Genomic DNA, 21548 nt, shown 5'->3' with positions numbered 1-21548 from the left:
CAAAGTATAAAGTTAATCGCAAAGCTGTGCACGGTATATTTACATCAGTCTAATTGCAGGCCATCATGGATGATTATACGACAACATCATGACTGGGATCGCAGGGTGAGGTTCTGATAAACAACCGGAAAACAAGGAAGACATTTACTTTTGCATATTTCAGATATTTAGTTAGGCAAGTTAAAGGACTGCACCCACCTTCCAAGTATGAAAGGTTATGAAAAACTATGTGCAGCTTTTAAAAATAACTCAATGGGACGTGCTGCTGCTTTAAAATTCAGAGCCTGCTGATTCTTGCCAGCTTTAACCCACTACAGTACCTCATAATCACATAAATGTCTTGACACTCCCCTTTCTAGAGAAGTCAGATGAGGAGTGTGAGGTTAGAGTGAGCATAACCTCACCTGGAACGCAGATGCTTCGCCCTGAAAGATAGAAACTGTTTGAATGTGTTGGCGGCATCTGCACGAAAGCCAGAGAGAGTCTTCAGTCCAGATTCAGGCCAATGTGTGCAGTCAATAAGAGCTTGTTCCTGGATAACCACGGAGCGTCCTTTCAAAGCACAAAGACGTAACGCTCTCCTAGAAGCAGCCATATGTGAAATGACAGAGGACTGAGTGATCACAGTTTGCGCAAATGACGAGAAACCAAGTGAAAAGGCAACATCTCATCCATTTATTCACCTTCTTATCAATACATACGTACAAGAGTAAAAAAAAAACAAAAAAACAAACATCTCAGCTCAGAGTCATTCACTGTGCTACAGAAGAACGATTACAATCGAGTGCTACAGCAGGCATGAAAATACTGTACCACAACTATGTATAGAAAAATAAACTTCAGACATTTTAACTACATCTGTTCTGTGAGGGACCCTTTTACAGTTTCAACAATTTCCTGTCTTAAATAAACAAATGTTGCCATCAGATAAAGAAAAAGAAAAAAGCACAATGACATAGTCGCTTGTTTAGAAAGATCTGCATGCATCAGATTTACAGAGGAGTATTGTCCCCGCGGTCAGTTTGGCTTTGTGATGCCATAATTGCAGATACAATCCCAGAGATAGAAGGCAGTTTTTAGTCTTTGTGAGTCCACGAGGAGCAGAAAGAATTTGTGGGCTGGTTCTGAAAATGTGTCCATCACTTTTCACACATATAACGGCTGCAGCACAATACAGGCCGTCGGTCACGCTGCAGCCCGTTCATCATCCTCACTGCTTTGCTTTCTTTAAGATGGTACCCACTGCGGAGATGACGGTGGTCTTGGTACCGCTTGCTGTTGTTGTCACAGAGACGACGGCGGGCAGCGTGGCTGTGGTTGTGATGAGGGTGGGCTGGGCCAGGGTCACAGGGAGTGCAGAGTCCCACTTACTTTTCCTCTTCTGGGCATCTGTGACATAGTAAACACAGGGGAGGAGTCAGTAAGAGCAGGTCTGTGTTTTCTGGATTAACCGATTGGCAGGATGCATCATTCATCTCATTTTTGTGACCGCCTGCTAGCAACAAAGCGTTTAAAAATGATATTAATTTTAAAATTGTTTATTTGCTACTGTGTCTGTTATCTGTAACAATGGCTTACCAAACAAAAAAAGCCTGAAAAAGCACAAAGAAAAAGAAGAGCCAGCTTCTTGGAAGCAAAATAGAAACAAATAAGAAGTGGCTTAAGATTTTTGGACTGTACCTCACTAACCCAATAGCCTCATTTGTTCGTGTACACCTGAGGTCCAATCTGATCACACGACTACTGGAGCAGCTGAAGCTAGCAGATGTTGCAGTGCTTTACCTGTGGATGTAGTTGTGGTGTTGCTGGTGGTGGAGGCTGCTGTGCTGGAGGGGTTGGTGCCCTTCTTAGTCCCCGTGACAAACTCAATCTGGAAAAAAACAACAACACACACACACACACACACACACACATATATTAAAACACTGGTTTAAATTGTTTGATTTATTATTGTTTAAAAAAACAACTTGACCGCAGTCACTGAAAAGCTCAACTTAAGAATCTACAGCAGAGGTTACAATAATATGTAAGCGAAGCATTTTGCACAACTACAAATACTGTGAACAGCTCTGATGTCTCTTAGCTTGAATACTGTAGCTACATAACAGTGAGTTCATTTCACATCAGGCAGAATAGCTGCTGTGCTCTACATGTTCATTCAAGTCCAGCTCAGTGCAACAGCAGGAATGATGCTGCTGATGGCAGCAGGTATCACTATATTTTTAAACAACATTGTCCTTGGAAACTCCCATCACCCCCAGCATTTAGCTGTCTGAAATGATGCCCAGCATAAAGTCAAAAGAATCCATAGCAAAGAAAGACATACTGGGGGGGTGGGGGGAGCAGTTGGTTTTTATGTAGCAACCCAGAATGGGTGAAGCCGACAAGTACATCTGCCCTGGGCTGGGCCCGAGCTGCTGTTACGAGAGCTCAACTTGGCAACATTGATTTCTGTGTGTCAGATGGAGGTAAAGTAGAAATGAAGTACAGCTGGTGGAGACTTGCCCCTGATGCAGACTGACAGAGTAATCCACTCTTCTTTGTCGTTAGGCTCACCTTGGTCCGTTCCTTCTTGGCTTTCTCCAGTTTGTCCATCTCCACCTTCTGAGCTTTGGCTGGAGGATTAAAAGCAATTATGAGCGCTGATATGAAATCACAAAGAACAAGTAAGCGAAAATAAAAAGACTTACCGAGAGCTTCATAGTAAGAGTCTTCCGACCAGGCATGAGGATCGAACATATCTTTTGGGTAGTTGGTTCCCAGTTCATCTATGGCGCAGAACTGAATGAGCTTCTCGTAAATACTGAAAACAAAGAGGAGCTTCATAAGAGTCAAACAGTACATCTGCTGTCACGTGTAGCTGACAGCCCATGTGTGCGTTTGACGGTGTGGGTGCATTCTCCAGCTGAGCTGCATACCTTGGGTTTCTAAATTCCTTCTTTTGCTGGATATGGGCGTTTGTGTCAAAATCTCCATGGAGCTTCCTCTCATACAGCTTGTGAATCTTCTCCTGTTACAAAACAAACAAACTGGTGAAGGAAGAGAACACACACACACACACGCCGCTGTTACAATTCACTTCACTTGTGTCACAATGCAGTGTCACTTAGGAAATAAACAACATGTTTATACCAGGAATGGAGTTACTGTAGATGAGTTTCCTGAATTTGCGGAGAAATATTTCACATCCACGTTCAACTAAACCACATAGAGCTGGCACATGTACCCAGATCCACAGTGATGCATGAGGTCTTAATATAGAAAAAGAAGAAATAAGAGGATAGTGCTCTTGTTCATCCATAGAGGTATCTCTATCATCACTACATGTCTAGGTCCACTGTTACTGTGTTAACAGCAACAAAACGAATTCCTGTGCTTCTAATATTAGTGTTTTCTAATAAGCCATCCCTATTGGCTGGATAATTTGATGTAAACAACTACAAAAAATTATTTTTGAAGACGCACTTTCTGACCTTCCTCAAGTAAACTCTTTAAATGTGCACAATAAATCCCCGACTTAATTAAAATATCTTGTGTGGATTCTTGAGATTAACAAGCACACTAATATTAAACATATCTGGACTATAATGAATTATATTTACTTTCAAGGTTCAATAAGCATCCCTCTGCCACATGTAAAACCACAAATAGGATGTCAATAAACAGTGAAATAAACAAGGTTAATGGCTGAAGGCCAGCAGCGAGCATGTCGCGAATAGATCAGCACCAAAATATGCAGTTTGTTCCAGGATGAGTCCATCCCTATAAACTCCCACAGAAAATGCAAAAACAAACATGCTCACAGCATTGTCACTATGAACACTCTGCACCCTTAAAGTAACTGTATGCCCCACTTAAATTGTAATTACAAGTTATGCATTTGTTAGAGAGCAACCCTTAGGTGTTGTACCACTTTGGTTGGACAAATGACATTAGAAGCTTCATTTATACTTCTGCACTGATGCATGTAGATCCTATGAGATAACCTATACAAGTATAGCTGACGACTGTCAGCATTTAAGCACTCACTGGCAGTGATGTTATTTCTCTTTTTATTAAAGAAGTAGCCAAAAATGCACAAGAGGAAACTGTGAGTGACACTTGCTGCAGACTGTCTACACCATGTTGTCACATTTTAACTTTTAAACTACAAAAGAAAACACATCTTTACAAGTCTTCCAATTTGACACACTCTCTATAACAGGTACAATAGTCAAATATCTACTTTACACTGATGTAAAGCCCCAACAAACCTACTGGTGACTGATAAAACTATTGGAGCTGTTGCAAGTGTTTTTTTTTGTTGTTGTTTTTTTATTAGGCTAACACATGATAGTGATTCTGCTGCTCTGCTTTGGACCAGTCTGGACACTTCCTGCCTCTCCCTCAGAAGGTTTCACTTGAATTTCCAGCAGCAAAATTTTGTCAAATGCAGACTTATAAAAAATAAAAACAGATATTGTGGTCAGCTTTTCCTAAAACACAAATCTTTTCCAGAGATATCCGAGTTTCAGACTGAGCTCAGTGAGTTGGCAGCCAGTGGATCGCTCTAATCTGCTCTAATCTCAAGGTCGCGGTATGATTGCAAAAGGCATTTGGAAACAGTTCACAAAGTGGCTACATTCCAGCGCTGGTGAATTGACAGGAAAAACAGAATATTTGCGAAATCCAATTAAGCCATACTGTGAGAGTACATGTGCTGCAGCTCCTCTGAGCCCAGAGGGCAGGGATATCCAGGCTGTTATGGTGAAGGTGAATCATTAGTTGTTCGTCTGATAGGTGGGGGAGTGTCAGCCCAGAGGGGATACTGCTGAGCTGTTCACTTACTAAGTCAGCTGTATGTCCTGACCTGCCTTTGCTCCTCAGAAGACAAACCTAACTGACTGAAGCTGGAAGCGCCGAAAATGCAAAGCAACGAAAAGAAATCAGCGGCGGTGATGCTGAGCAGACTGAGGATGACACTGTGTGCCGGTTTAATTACAGGGGTGCGCCTCAGGATTTATGTCGCCACCAGAATGTATTTCTAACCCGAGAGGGAACAAGTGAAAGCTAAATGAGTCGCTTGGTGTCAACAGGAGGTTATTTTCAGTGCATAAATATCCCATATGTTTCGTGTGTGGATGAGGCAGCTTCGAACCTTTAGCGTTTCAAGTCTTGGTTTCTAAATCTGATCTTATGCCAAGGCTGTGAGCGCAGACTGTTTTCTCCCCCCATGGAACCAATTTCTTCTTTTTTAAGCTAATGACAAGTTCTTTTAGGAGGATGAATTTACTACCTGGAAAGTAGTTATCCAGCACATAAACAAGTCTACAAAACCCCAGATTATTCAATCAAGCCCTTATAAAACCCCAAACCCCAGCTTTAACCACCCCCCCCAATCTGATTAGCAGGCATAACTGTGGCCTAAGTGGTGTTACTCAAGCTGCTTGCATGATACAACAGCATTAAAGCGTGTGCTGCAAGTGAAATGTATGTGGTTAAGAGAACGTTTAGCAGTGGTGTTGGGTACCTGTAGATGGCTGGAGCAGCGTCCGGGGGGTTCGGAGGGGATCTTGATCTCGTCAGGTGACATGTTTCTCACCTTTTCTGAAAACAGAGCTGGAAGGAAAGAAAAATAAACATAAGCCTAATGTGCTTTCACCTCTGTGGCTTTTCCCTGCGTGTCTTTACATGCAGGATTAGCTACGTTAGACGGCTAAAATGTAGAAGTACATCCACCAAATGAGAAATTGGAGAGGTGGTGGTGGAATACGGACATAAATTGGAGAAGAAACTCGATTAATGTGCGTCAAAGTATTACTGGAGAATTCCTGAGCACCCTTGTGTTCATCTTACTCCTAAGTGTGTGCCAGTAAGTTTTACAGGGCAGTGTGGTATGAAGAGAGCATGTCCCAGGCAGGGAGTGGCTGCTGTTGGGGCTTGTATAGAGAAGGCAGACTCCTTTCGTCTCCTTTGTTTTGCTCGACTTGTCTCCCTCTGCTCTCTCTGACTGCAGGCCAGGCATTCTTCTGTGTCACTAACTCTTAATCACACAGACACAGTCATTTAGAGCTGTCAGTACTTCGGTGAGTAGATGCTGCAAGTGTGCATGTATGTGCAGATGGAGGAACTCGTGTCTGCTGAAGCTCTATGAAGAACACTGACAAGTAAGAACCTGACTGGACATGAAAAGACCAAAAAGAACGTGCTTACTGTGTCTTGTTTCACACTTTAGCTTACAGAGCAGAGCAAAATCCCATCATCACATACGCACAACCCAATTACTTTTATTCTTATATTTAATGTTTTTATTCAATTCAAAAGAAAACATCCCACCCAGCTTTCAATCAGGGAACATAAGGGAAAAAATCCCGTTAGACCCAAAGTCATTTATCAGAGTATATATTCAAATTCCTGACACAAGACCAAAAACCAAACCTGAGCTCCCCTTCAGGTGTTACAGGATTAAAAATAGACAATTCTCTTAGCAAGCCATCATTTAAAATGGACTTAGGCAAAGTGGAAAACCTGTGTTTGGAAATAATGGAGACTGCATCATCTTGGCTCTATGTGAGCAGAAACATTACTGCAACACAGTTAAGCAACATGTGCCAGAGCTGAACTCTGCTCGTGTGCAGACACGATGCTAATCATTTTCTATCTTCATCAGCCTGCTGATCATGATCATATGGGTCCACAGAGGCGCACATGTCTATACTGTTTTGGTGCACCGATTGCCCGCATGTCAGAAGACTAAGAGGCGGAGCACCTCTCTTTCCCTTTTGTTGGATAACTGATATGGTTATAGTTAACCTCCCCCGTTGGAGTAAAGGAGGGGCAGGGCGTTCCCTCTGTTGGCTAGACACAAAAGTAAAGCTGAGCATGCATGTGCATAGGTTCATACGCATGCCTAAGATGTGAACTAGTTTAGAGATATATAGAGATATACAGAGATATTCAGTTACGTGAATATGAACTGGTCTTGTGTAAATAGTCTGTGGCACTAAACCTCAGTTATTAGAGACAGAAAACTTCTGTAGCACCAAACAATAAAAACCTGACAAGGCAAGTCCGATGACTCAGAGGCATTAGGTGGTAGCTTGGTATTTTACAAAACTCTCTCTACACAAAGACTTGCAAACACTGTCTAACAGTGCTGCTGCAACAAGGTTTAACAGTGTGGAAGCCTGCTAATCCACTTAAAACAACCTGAGATTTACTTCACAATTTTGTGCCCTTGTACAAACTCTAAACACTAAAGTGCGTCGGATGGTAGTAGCAGTGTGAGTGTGAATAAATCACAGCCTGTGTAATAAATACAAAAATAAATAAATCCCTGCTAATTATTCAGCTCAGCATGGGAAGGAATATTCTCAAACAACAGGAAGAATCTGAGAGTAATAAACAGACAGAGAAAAGATTATATTCTGTTTCTAAATCACCATCTGTCTTCCTAAAAACAGACAGAAAGTCAAAGTCTGTGCCCTGGGGGTTTTTTTCTGGGAAAGGCAGACAATGTCCGTCCCTTCAGTAAACAGACAAAGAGCCATCTTCAGCTTGCTGACAGAAGGCTTTTAGCCAGATGCTCTGTGACATTTACTGACAGACAAGACGGAGGAGCCGAGCTCCACTGCAGGAATGCCAAGGGTCCGGGCTCAGGCTATGAGTCACACTGACACTACAGTACACTCGTGGCAATAGCAACTGCTTTGAAAGCTTTAAAATCGCGCTAGTGCATCTCCTTTTCCTCTGGGACTTGTTTTTATGCCTGAGCCAGGCTAGAAGTTTGGAAGAGGTGACGGTAGCGGGAAATTATTTGTGAGCAGAGGCCATTCCTCTCGTGGAGAGTGATGGCAGATATTACACAGTGAGATGTGCTGACACCTTTTAAAATGAGTTTCATCCATTTTATAAACATATGTTACACAACTCTTCTCACACTCGTTTTCTGCGAGACATTCTTTCAAAATAAAACATTTAATCCATGAGAAATCACATAATTTTAATTGTAATTATGAGTTGTCTACCCTCGTGGCAATGCATTACCACATGTCGAATGGGTGTCGCACTGCCTAATCTGTGCCATCATCCGCATCCAGCTGGGGGCTGCATTAACCAACAGCAGAGAGAGACGGTCAGTGCCAGAGGTTTACAGTCTAAGAGGTTGGTGTATAAAACGCCACTCCCTGTATCACTCATATCCTGCCTGATTTGATGTTTCCTTACACACCTGTACAGATCAGTCATTACTCACTAACCACTGCCAGGTCCTTGTTAGTCCTTCATTTATTAGTCAGTGGACAAAGAGGCTTGAATAAGTCAACTAGGTCTAGGTAGTGATTCATACACCTACTGTGCCAACACCCAGCTGGCATTGCTAAAAAATCTGATTCTTTCACATATTTTTGAAAGAAATTCAACAAATGTATTATTATCCTTTTAAGCAAATAATTACAGCCATGTCTGAGGCACTCAGCTTTGAGTGCTATTAGGTTCTACAAAGGATAAGTCAGAATATATACTGTACTTTTTCCAGAAGGTGTAATTTTCTACAACAATTGTTTTTTTTTTTTTTTTAAAGATATTTTTTACACCTGACTAAAAAAGGCAAACTGTGGATTTCCCGGGGATTACATTCAGCTAAAGAATCACAGGTTTTCTGCAAAGATATCAAGCTCTAACGTAAATCGAATGCAATTTAGTACCTCCTGGATGATCGTAGCAGCCATCTATATATCATCACATCTTTTTAAATTCATTTCAGGTGGGCTTCATTAAGGATAAAACTAAACTATTAAAGATTACAACTTTAACCAGGCAATAACCATCTCAGCTCTATGTGGCTAACCAGCAAAGCAACAAGGCTGTTGTTGGAAAACCATCTTTATAATCACTCAGTCACTGGATATTGGACAGTTTTAACATAAACTGTATTTCAAATACAGTTTATGTTAAAACTGTATTTCTCTACAAAGTTTGGCTAATGTACTGGAGTATAATTATAGCCATCCACATTTCACTGCAATGAATGCCTCCTGGTCTTGTCTGCATCTTTACATTCATTCATTCATCTTTACAGTCAGTTACATAGTTACGAGTTCAAAGGTGGCCGCTGATGTCGCTGCAAAGTCTCAGAGCCATCTTGGATACAACTTTTGTTTTTTTCAATAGGAAGAGGGCCATGTGACACATCAAACTTATTGGTACTGTCACAAGAAAAGGAATGGTGTGCTTGGTTTCAATGTAACTTTATTCTTTCATGAGTTATTTACAAGTTTCTCTTTGTTCACAGCCATTAACATGTCGAACCCATCACTTTTGTTGTTCCAACAGTCTTGGAGGGATCCATCCAATGTGGGTTAGTGTCAGACCAATAGCAGTGGTTTTGTTTGTTAACTTCACCATTCACATAAAAGTTTGCCTCATCACTGAACAAAATCTTCTGTGTGAACTGAGGGTCCTGTTCCAATTTTTGTTTTGCCCATTCTGCAAATTCTGTGCGCCGATCTGGGTCATCCTCGTTGAGATGCTGCAGTAGCTGGAGTTTCTAAGGGTGCCATTTGTGAGTAGCTAATATCCGCCGAAGGGATGTTCGACTAATGCCAGTCTCCAGTGACATGCGGCGAGTGCTACGCTGTGGGCTCTTGCTGAATGAAGCTAGGACAGCCACTGATGTTTCTTCATTAGTGACAGTTTTCTTGCGTCCACATTTTGGCAAATCCAACACTGAACCAGTTTCACGAAACTTAGCGAGCAGTTTGCTAACTGTAGCATGGGAGATGGGTGGTCTCGTAGGGTGTCTTGCATTGAAATCTGCTGCAATGACCCGGTTACTGCGTTCACCAGATATCAACACAATTTCGATCCGCTCCTCACATGTTAACCTCTTCGACATGTTAATGGCTGTGAACAAAGAGAAACTTGTAAATAACTCATGAAAGAATAAAGTTACGTTGAAACCAAGCACACCATTGTTTTTTCTTGTGACAGTACCAATAAGTTTGATGTGTCACATGGCCCTCTTCCTATTGAAAAAACAAAAGTTGTATCCAAGATGGCCAACTTCTAAATGGCCACCATGGTCACCACCCATCTTGAGGAGTTTTCCCCCTCACATATACTAATGTGCCACAAACAGGACTTAAATATCACCAACCATTCCCATGTTATTACGGTGTATCCATATAAATGGCCCACCCTGTATATACAGTGGAACCCTGACTTACGAATACCCCGTTTCACGAAAAATTCAAGTTACGAAGGCACTGAACGGCAATATTTCTGCCCGTGTTACGGCAAAATGCCCGAGTAACGAAACCGCTGGCTCTGATTGGCTCAGCCAAGCCTACAATGCCCACAATGCCTTCCGAATCATGTGACAACCCCTTGGCTTCCGCACTTGCGCTTCGCTGTTCCACTTGAACGACGCATTGTGGTTCTAGTTAGCAATTAGCCTATCAATCAGCATCGCCTCACTCAAAACGTGCAATGGGTGCTTCGACTTACGAAAATTTGCGACTTACGAAAGACCCTTGGGAAGAAATTAATTTTTAAGTCGGGTTCCACTAAAATTAAAAAAAATTAAAAATTTAAAAAAAATAAATAAATAAATATATATATATATATATATATATATATATATATATATATATATATATATTTTTTTTTTTTTTTTTTTTTTTAAATATTAAATCAAGTCCATTTTAAGAGCTTGTGGACAACAGTGGGGAATATATCACAGGCTTGGGCTAATACTTCTGTGTAGGGTCAGTTTATTGTTCAAAGTTAAAGACTGAGCACAAGGATTACTTTAATCCTTTAATTGCTGCTCTATATTCTGCGTGAGCACGTGCGAGTTCATGCGTATACTCACCAACTAGCTCCTTGGGGTCCTTTTTTTCTGCTTCTGAGATCTAGAAATCACAAGAAAAGGGGTGAGAGTGGGAGGACAGAAAAATGAAAAAACAGGGGACATTTAGGCCTCTTTTTATCATTAGTGCTCGATGGTGGGAAATAAACGCAGCATCAGTCATAGATATTATGAGACCATGATTCCTGCTAGGGTTTAGTTGGTGAGATGAATGATCTAATCAAAGGTGTTAGATAATTAGATAACTCTTTATTGTCATTGCACAGTCATACATAGTACAATGGTACAATGAAATTGGAAAACTGTACAGGTGAAAAAGAGAGAGCTAAAGACAAAAGCTCATTCTCTGTATACCTGAAACCTAAAAATCACAGAACCCAGAAGCAGACTTCACACACTACAGAGCAGTTTCTTAGCAGTAACAGAAGCCTGAACTGTAAATCTTAGAGAAGATTCCAGAGAACGACTTGGCTCAGCAGGAGGAGGAGTCTTGTACAGCCCTTAAAATATGCCGCCTATTGTGCCAGCATTGTGGGCATAACACAGGTTCAGCACAAAAGAACAGCGCTGTTATTCACAGGAATCATGCCGTCACCTAGCAACTGCACGGGCACATCAAAGAACTGTCCTGAAGTGGGCCAAATCACAAGGTGGTGGTGGAGGAGGGAGGACGGCAGAAAGACATGTAAATACAGCAAAGAACCCCAGCAAAAAAAAATTAGACTATTTGATACAGAGCTTAAAATTAAACGAATTAATTTAAAAAACAAACAAACAAACAAAAAACAAAAAAAACACTCATCACTTCACTGATCCTCCAGTTGGCACGGCTTCCCCTTTTAGCTCGCCCTCACAGTAAGGTCACAGTAAGCAGCTTTTGAGGACTTTTGTACAGAGAATATAAATTTAGCCGTCTCACAAGGCCACACCAAAAATATTACCACCCTTTCAGATCAACAACAGGCCCTTCTAATTTCAGCTAACTGTGCACATCGTCAAGCCATCTGTCTAGCATGAGTAAACACGGACTTGTAACCACACATATACCAAAAGATTATTCACTGGAGGGACGCTGATCACGTATCTACTCATTTAAGTTTTAATTACTGGAAACAGTGTAATAAAGGCCAATGCTACATTATTATAATAACAGAATATGGTGTTGAATACACCATAAGGGGGTTACTTCTAATTCTACATTTTCTTCTTTCTTGATGGGATTTCTGTGAGACAGCTGTATGAAATATCAGCTGTTAGCGTTTTGTATACATCCAGCAAACTGGGAAAAAACGATTTAAGACTGACCGGATTGCTTTAATTGTATCAGCTGTATAAACAAAGCGATATGCTTCCTCGTTAAAAGGAGCACTCCACTGAACATGAGGTTCAGTCTGTTTCTCACCAGGAACAGTTCTGTGTGTGGAAGATCCACAGAAAATGGTATCCAAGTGGATTTGAACTCAGGCCTCTGCAGCAGCAGCATTTTAGCATGTGGGCTGCCCTCTTATAACAGACTCATTCAGCACTGCTACAATATCAGGAATATTATTACTATTATTACTACTATTTTGTTTCCCTCTCCTTTGGGCTGCTCCCTTGAGAAGATGAAACAGTGGATCATCTGCCTCCATCTCATCCTATTACCAGCATCCTTTTTGTGTCACATAACTTTCTTTCACTACATTCATGAATGATCTCTGTGGTTCTTTTTTCAGCGTCACTGTGTCCAAACCACACAGCTCACCATCTCAAACCTTCCCCATTACTCTTGCTGTTATTCTTCTGTCCAAAATATTCCTCTTCTCTTGAGAGTGTACCTCCAGCTCTCTTAAACCTGCTCATCTGTCATCTTTCTTGCTCATACATGTCGTGCACCACCCTCACTTCCCTTCCACTTTTACATGCAGTATCACAGTTTCTCTCTTCAAACACCACCATTTAGACCTACAAAGACAGTGAGGCTCCTTCTGATCTGTACTCTTAACACTCTCAGAAGGAAACATTGCATCTGCAGTGCAAAAAAGCCATAATGCTGCTGACTGATTGTCACGTCTCTCCTTAATCTAGCTTCAACAACTCCTGGTATGGTTCATTATCTTCAGAGCGTTTTTCTGGGCCAACCTCTTTTCGACCCTTCGTATCTGGCCTCACCTCCTCCTTGCTAATCCTCTGCACACCTTGATTCACTAACTGTCCTCCATCTGCTCTCTCATTTTTTTCATTCATGAGATCCTCAAAGTACTCTTTTCACCTTCTCAATACACTCTCTTCTTTTGTTTATGACATTTCCATCGGTATCCTTGATCACCCTAACCTGCTGCACATCCTTTCTAGCCAAGTGCTTTTCTCCTTCCTTAGTGTTCAAGCTCCAGGATCATTAGCCTCGAAGGAACACTTAACACCTTAGTGCTACTTGTTAGCATGTTAAACTGGGAAAAACGAAACACTGGAGAGAATTGCCTGGATTTATAAAACCACATAGATTTTGGGTAACAGAATGAGAATTATAGTCGAGATAGTGGTTAAAAAATGTGTAAATGAAATAAATTGGTCACACCACATAAAAACAAAACTGACTTTTTCACCAGATGGTACTAGAAGGTGAGGATCCCAAAACATCTGCTTATGCAAACTACACTGCTGCTAGATTTCACCGCAGAATTTCTAGCAAAACCAAAATGAGTAGTATCCTATTGCTTTATAACAATATCTTAGTGATGGTAACAAAAGCAAGAAAACACATCGAGGCTTTAAACTCTCTCTCCCAACGTAGCCAAAATTACACGACAACCTCTGTTTTTAATGCAACTGCTCACAAAAGGTATTTGCAGCAGGTTTAAATAACACTACTAAACACATGGGCACGTTTCCAAAGTAGTTGGGATGCTTTGTAAAATAAAAACTGTCCTTTGCACACAGACATTCTCCAGATTATATGAATATACTTTAAATGATCAGATATTCATTGTAATCTCTCTGAAGGTTTATTCCATTTAAATCAAACTGGTTTTCTTCTGCCTTACCTCAGTTCACTTGTGCAGATGTGAACATGGTAATCACGCTAGTAAAACAAATCGACTGCACTGAGACCCTTTGGAGGAGGTGGTCTCAGTCTTCATTTATGGTGTGAATAGGATTCTTATGTTCTATAGTGAATAAAATACGGGTTAACGAGAGCTGCAAATTGTTTTTTTAATTTTCATTTTGCACCACATCCCAACAGAAGAAAGTGAAGTATTTCCCTACAAAGTACACAGAATATGTTTCATTAACTTTCCTGGAAATGTTTCTCTTCCATGGCAATAAAGCTCTACATGTTGATACACGCAGCACTGAGAAACCACATCATGAACCACAGTTATCATTACCATACTGCAATGTCCTTTCATTGCCATCACTTCATGATGTGGCATAACCAACAGGCAAAACTCACAAAATCCCCTCAGACAGCCATCACAGAAATGTTGTAAATCAAAGCCTCAGTCAAGCTATACATCCTGCCAAACAGTGCAGCAGGAAGCTGGCACACCGTCTGGCTCATACAGTTTGAAAACACATACAAAGGGTGTGGTTAGTATGGTGTGAAGGTCCAAGTAGTGTGCTTTACAGAATCAACACGGCTGGTTCGCCTCTTCACTTTAAGCCACACATGAAGATGCATCAGTGACTCATAGCGTACTTCAAATCCATGAACCCACAGCACCATCTAGTGAATATGCTCTATCGCTGCATGTTGTGGCCGCCATCGCTGTGCTTCAGGTTAGTCACAAAACAGAATGACAAACTAATCAGGCTTAATCACTAAATCTAATCAATCCCACAGTGTTCAAATACCTCAAAGTCATCTGCGTCCCTCCCCTCGTCAGATTCGTCCACTTCCTATAAAAACAAAAATGCAGAAGGTTAACACTGTAAGGGGCAAAAAGGAAAAGAGACCATAATGGGGAGCCGAGCAGCAGGACCAACAGCCAGCACTGGGCTGAAAACCTATTAGTCAACTATTTCATCTACAAGTGGGCCTTAAATAAAGCATTTCTGGGAGGTTGTAAGGCTGACTGTGATTTCTAGCAACTTAAGCAAGGCTCGCAAAATTTCAAAATCTCTGGTAGCCCTTTGAGCCGGCACTCTTCAGTTTTTGGTAGCCCAAAATAAATTTAGGTAGCCCGAATAAAAAAAAGAGAGCAATTTTTTTATGTTTTGTTTCCGTTACAATATTATACATTAAAGTATAATATTGTAACAGAAACAAAAATTAATCAAAAAATTGTTAAAATACAAATCACAACATTGTATAAAAATTACAATCATCAACTCAAATACTTGGTTCTCATTGAACAGAAATTTCTATGAACTTGTAAGAACTGTGTAGGACATGAATCAGTCTGTGTCAGATCCTGAATATGACATTTCCACTGGAGTCACGGGTCAGAGGTAAGTGGAACCAAGATCGAGGCCATTTGCTTTTTGAAGTTTGCAAAGACTGCTAAATTTTGCCAGTGGTAGTTCACTCTTTGCAACATAGCACGCTGTTCTAAACAGATTTTTCAGGACTTCTTCTTGTGCTTGGTTTATTTTTAGTATGTTTTTGCAATTGGTGTTTGTTCCGGGAAAGATACTGCAGACTGAGCAATAATGCATTTCTTGCATTTCTCATGGGTTCTGATGGGGTCTTTCTTAAAATTACTGGTCCCAGTAACAAAGGCGCTTGTCGACTCAGAAATCGAATGAAACTCACAACACACCTGGCAGAACATCATGTTATTTAGCTCGTCATATTCCAACAGAAATTCTTTTGTCCATGAAACCAAAAAAGCTGCGCTTTTTTTGTCTCATTGTCTGATTTGTCATAACTTTTCCGTTTTGTGGTCGGCTTTTCTTTGGCTGTCCCTTCTAGAGCAGGGCGATATGGCCAAAAATATTTATCACGATATATATTTGAAAATTTGCGATAACGATATAACCGACGATATAATTGATGCGAGACAAAATACAACTCCACAACATTACTAGTGCAAAAAGACAACCTTCCATTTATTTTCACTTAAACAAGAAGCTGGTTTTTATGTACATTAAAGCTTTATAAAAATGTAACAGTGCAAATGCAAATTCCTTGCTGAAAGTTTAACCAAAGGCATTTCCAGTAGAAATGGGCTGACATATCCTGAGCATAACCATGTATAATATCCACTGAAGTTAAAAAGAGGTGCTTTGCAACATTAAACTGCAGTGTGCAGTACACATTTTTCGGACCATAAGGTGCACAGGATTATAAGGCACATTAAGCGAAACAAAGCAGTCAGATAAATCAAACTTTATTAAACTCATTCTTCTTGCTTCCTCCACTTCTGTACCATTGATTCATTAATGTTGAATTCTCTGCAGCTGCTCTATTCCCATGTTGTTGCAGTATATTAATAACTAACCTCGTATTGTGGATGGATTATCTCAGTTGTTCTCCTGACTGAAGTTTGGTCCGTTTACAGCATCCTGCCATGCGATTGCATTTGTCTCTAACCATGAAGAACCTTCACATTAACTTTTATAAGTGGAAAAGTGTTAGTGTTCGTCCTCCAGCTTCACTGCTTATGTTATGCTAACATAGCTGTGTCGCTAGCGATCACGTAGCACATCATTATATACCAGCTAGCCCAACTTCAGTAACCCTACAAACGTCACTGCTGTTTAGTTTCCTGTCTTCATTTATGTTGGAAGTGATAGCAGAGCTGTACGTTTGATTTTTTTTCAGAAATCTCTCAGTCAGAACATGCTATATCATGCTTAGGTAACTAGCGAAACTAGCGAGCTAACTTCCGCTAGCTTCCTGCTAACTTCTAACTCCGTTAAATGTAATAACTTTTGTTTTCATGGATGCCTGGAAGTTAAACTTTATAGTTACACCTGGTAAAGCAGCAATGCTGATCGTTTTATTAAAGATGAAAGAATTTAGACAGTTTTTAACTCTAAGTGATGCTGCAGTGTTGTTTGACCTGAAGCATACGGAGCTTAGGACCCAGATTACTCCCAGATTTAAGAGCATCTTAGTCCGACAAATATGACAATAACAACGGCCGCTTGCATGTTCTGCAAAAAAATGTGCTTTGTTGTGTATCTGACGGACAAACACCAAACCAGTTCCACATCACTGAAGTTGCACCATTTTTACAAACCAATTCTGGTTCATCTGTTTCACTCAACGACCGGCCATGTGCGTATGAAAACAAAGGCACTGCGCATGCGCGTTTTACTCCCATTCTATCGCGATATTTCATTTTCCTATCGTTGCCTAACATTATACCGGTATTATCGTGAACGGTATAATATGGCCCAGCCCTAGTCCCTTCTTCACCCTGACCTGTCTTATTTGGCTGAGCAGAACTAAAACACCGGCGTAAATCCTGCTGCTTTTACACACGTACTTACATAACGGTCAGCGATTCTCTGCGCAATCAACCTCTCACATGTTTAAGCTTGCTGCGAGAGATTTCACTTGTCATGTCTGAATAGTAAGCTAATCACCGATAAGACGACGTCAGAGGAATTGGTGCGCAATTAATCGTCACTCACCAATCAGTGCTGAAGCTCTCTATACACCATTCACGCGGTCGCAAAGTGAAAGCAAAAAACAAGCGCAAATTCAAACGCGATTTCAATGTGTCACATATTGACAGTGGCTCACCGATGCCAATGACATAATTGCTCAGCTACATTTTCGAAAGAATGCAAAAGCATCGACATATATTTTTCCTTCCTATGATAGCCCGACAGGCAGGGCAGAGATAGATTTTGGTAGCCTGACTGGAAAAATTTTGCAAGCCCTGTTAAGAGTGTGATACATGTGTGCCCAAAGAACACTTCAAAAATTTACAGTTTCATTTAAAGTTTGATGCAAATTAAAACATTTGCAAAGGTGGCTACAGCAATAGTATGGAGGGGGAAAAAAGTAAAGCACTAATACCCGCTCTCATAATAATGCTTGTATATGTTCTTGGCTCTGTATGGCTGCTCTGCACCCGCTCTCAGCCTAACAACATTGTCTATATTGTGACTTTGGTGAGCTAATGTAATCTGCACAAAGATGCCAGAGAAAACAAACAGCATTGTAATGGAGCACTTTAAGAATAAGCTCTAAAACTAACAAGTAACTAAAGCATAATTTATTGTCCCAAAAATGTGCCAGTCTGCGTTCTGGTTTGCTTTTGGACAGAGCACAGACGGAAGTTTTCACCCATCACAAACTTGCCACCGCAAAATCCCAAATACACGTCACTGGATGTGAATGTTGATTGGTTGACAAGTGAATAGGGAGGGGTGTGACAGCAGAGATTACCGGGAATAGGAGAAGCGTGGAAAAATCTAAGATTGTAAAAACAGTAAAAGTACAGACAGCGCCTGCAGTGGACACTTCATTGATTTTAAACACTGTTAATCTTCAGCTCTTTGTACATTAAAAGTTCGGTCTTTTCTGAAGCTTGCTGACAGACCAACAACAGGACAAGATAGCTCAAAGATCAGTTGTATTACAAGTTTCTTTTTTTAACCCTGGCTCCATCTGACCACAAACATTCTCTGCAGGCAGACAGGCTGTCAGTGACCACCCACAGATTGGATTCGTGCAATCCCAGGTCAAGCATAAAGCAAGCATGGATAAGACTACATATGTGGCATTCAACATCAAACAAAGGAGGAACCATGGTTTGTCTTAGCCAACCGTTAGCCTTTTGATGTTGAAGATTTTGTCATTGATTAGTGGTCTTTGATCAATGGTCATGAGAATTTGCATCTTAATGATCAATGAACTGATCTCCCAGTCCACTGCTCCTTCGGGCGTGCTAGTTTCAGTCATTATGCAAATGTACTGAAACCTGCAGTCAGCCAAGACTGAAGAAGTCACTTGGATAAGTGACGAAACGTTTCTCCCACTGAAAACGCTACATCCAAATAAACAGAATCAACTTTTGGGGGATGTTGAAGATTGCACTTATGCTTATAAGAAATCAAATAATGTGAACGTAAAACTAAAGAAAAGAGGGAAAAAAAGTACTTTGGTGATGCTGATTTTGTAGTGGGGAGATCCTGATTATGATGCAGATCCAACCAAGCAATCAGCCTTCCAAACCCCTCTGTACTCAGTGAAGATTCAATGTCTCAAAACACACCACATACTCCGAGAGCACACAACACGTGAACTATTTTTCTGTCAGCTAGAGACATCAGTGGAATGGAACTGATTGATGAGTAAAAATAAAATCTAGAAAGCTCAGAATTCAAAACTGACCGAGTTGTTTTCTCTGCTGTCTTCATCTGCAGACTCTTTTTCTTCTGGGCCCACAGTTTGGTTCAGGTCATCCTCATCATAGCGATATACAAGGCTTCCTACACGCCCCCCTATTGATGCGAGATGGGGGGGGGGGGGGGTGTCAAAAAGACACAGAAGTAAAAGAAATCAATTAGGCAGCAAAATCATTCTTTTATTTCACACATAACTAATTTTGAGTGATATCATTCTAACTATTGAAACCTCAAAGTAAGCCAGCCTATGAGACAACAGGAAATAGCCAAAGAAAGAGTTCGTCCTCAGTTTTAAATTGTCTGTTCTAGCCCTCATTGCCTAGACTAAAGCTTAGCAACACTGGGACCTCACTAATGGTCACTATACTCTGAAAACTTTACCGACTCCCTAAATTGGCACTTACTCATGAATCCCTGCTCTGAAAGCTTCTGTGCCAACTAACAACCACATGTCATATTTCTCTCGCTCTCAAGAAATTTACTTTAAGCTTTAAAATTAGAAGAGCTCAGTGGACAAAAAGGTCCCCTTATACTGATGTATATTTTATCAATGGGTTATTAATGTAAAGCGGTTTTACTACTGGTGTAGTTGCTTCCAGTGGAGTACATTACGCACATCCATCTGTAGCTAATGACTACTTAATTTGAGATTAATCTGATAATTATTCTGTCCATTAACAAATTGAAATATGGGTTAGTAAAATTAGGATTACAATGATCTTATGTCACAAGTCATAATCCAGCAATCCAGAAACAAATCAGTATATTTGGTCCCTGTGTGCCAACAGACAGGCTTTGGCTCTTTAAGAAAGGACGATATGAGAAATAAACATAATAAGGCCAACATGAAAACTGCCAGTGGATCACAACTATGGGAAAATATACTGGGATATAGAGTTGTACATTTCCGGTAGCTTTATTTTGGAGTCGATTGCTACTGCGAAGGTGTACTCAAAAATCATATCCAAAATACGAAAACGGAAAGATTGCGTTAAATTACAAAGAGCAGAGGATGTGTCATAAAAAAAAATCAAATGATCAATTTTGATGTTTGAAGAGCGTAGATCGATTGTTTGTTTACATCATTCAACACAAGCAGAACTGTATTACTGCATGCAGAAGACACATCGTCCACATTCAGAAGCACATCTCTGTGTAGTGACAGTTCTTATGATTTAAACAGGCAAAGGGACGGCAGTAAAAACTCCGGACCTGTGACAGCATCAAGTACGCTGGTGTTCCAATTGTACAAATCGCGAATCCGTGTTCGTGCTCTCGGCAAGTCCGGACTCGCGTACTTGAGAATTGAGTAAGGGCCTATCTCACCAGTGAACAAGGTTATCTCGGAGTCAAGAACACAACCCGGTATCCTGACACAAAACGCACCCTCCTCCGTTAACTAAAGACGCATGTTAATTTCCGTTTGGCAACAGTTTCTCTCAATAAAAAAACACCATCCAGCGAAATATGCGCATATTATGTTTTACGAACAAAACAACATGAACATGAAGATCGTCTAACTAGCTACATGCTAACGTTAGCTCCTACATGAAGTTCCGCAGTAAGGCTGGCGGACCTACAGCAAAGTATTTCATAGTCGTTAAACGTATGAAAGGAAGTTAAATACTTTTATATACCTGATTCTTCTTGTTCAGGGTCAGAGTCGGGCTCCGAATCATCTCCATAGACCGCTAAAGACGACAGCAGCGTACTCTTTTTACCGCTCGCCATTTCTGTGTAGTATCGCATAAACGGTGGGTCGCAGAATATTGACGTCATCAAAACGGTAACACACCGAAGGAACTGGTCTGCCACTGGGAAATGTAGTCATTTTGTTGGCCAGCGTTCATTCTTCTTCTTCTTCTTCTTCTTCAGTCAAGTTTAACGGCAGCTTGCATCCAAAACTGTTGCATTACTGCCATCTCCTGGCTGTTAACCGTCCGTCACTCCTGAATCCTCAGATCCTCTTGATGAGACCAGTACTTCTCAAAAAACCACCACTTTCCCTTCACCATGACTTAACTTATTAACCACTTGTTCAAATGTAAGTTCCCTTCCACCACTCATTTCACCCCACATCACCCTCCTGTGACTTACATACTTCCTACAACTAAGGAGTACATGCTCAACCGTCTCCATATCAGTGCACCCATCACACAACCCAGTCGGATGTTTCCCTATCCGAAAAAGAGTACCATTTAAAAAGCAGTGGCCCGTTCGTATTCGACTGATAACAACCTCCTCACGTCTCTGCAATCCGCTACTCCTCTTAGCTTCTATTGTGTTTTGCACCCTATATAAATGTCTCCCTTTTGTTTCATTATCCCATGCCATTTGCCATAAGTTCCGACTTTCTGCCCAAACTACACTTTTCCCTTCAGATTTTCACAATGGTAACTGTACATCTATG

General features: G+C 40.8%; 1 protein-coding gene across 3 annotated transcripts; it reads right to left on the bottom strand.

Annotated features, from left to right (window-relative positions):
* Positions 1 to 652: 652 nt before the first annotated feature.
* Positions 653 to 20932, bottom strand: sap30bp (SAP30 binding protein). Of its 3 annotated transcripts, none has more exons than XM_085415703.1 (10): positions 20776 to 20932; positions 19125 to 19234; positions 14684 to 14728; positions 10853 to 10892; positions 5510 to 5598; positions 2919 to 3010; positions 2691 to 2803; positions 2506 to 2615; positions 1783 to 1870; positions 653 to 1389 (listed from the first exon to the last, which is right to left on the bottom strand). In XM_085415703.1, the coding sequence occupies exons 1-10, from the start codon at positions 20915 to 20917 to the stop codon at positions 1211 to 1213; spliced, it is 1008 nt and encodes a 335-aa protein (XP_085271829.1). In that variant the 5' UTR covers positions 20918 to 20932; the 3' UTR covers positions 653 to 1210. The 3 variants fall into 3 exon arrangements, with proteins under 3 accessions (XP_085271829.1, XP_085271830.1, XP_085271831.1); XM_085415704.1 differs by having other exon boundaries at positions 2557 to 2615; XM_085415705.1 differs by lacking the exon at positions 19125 to 19234 and having other exon boundaries at positions 20776 to 20897.
* Positions 20933 to 21548: the final 616 nt, after the last annotated feature.

The sequence above is a fragment of the Rhamphochromis longiceps genome, linkage group LG8 (assembly GCF_057381845.1).
Source record: "Rhamphochromis longiceps isolate RC_006_pf linkage group LG8, R_longiceps_female_GT1.1, whole genome shotgun sequence".
NCBI lineage: Eukaryota > Metazoa > Chordata > Actinopteri > Cichliformes > Cichlidae > Rhamphochromis > Rhamphochromis longiceps.
This window is presented reverse-complemented; position numbering and strand designations above follow the sequence as displayed.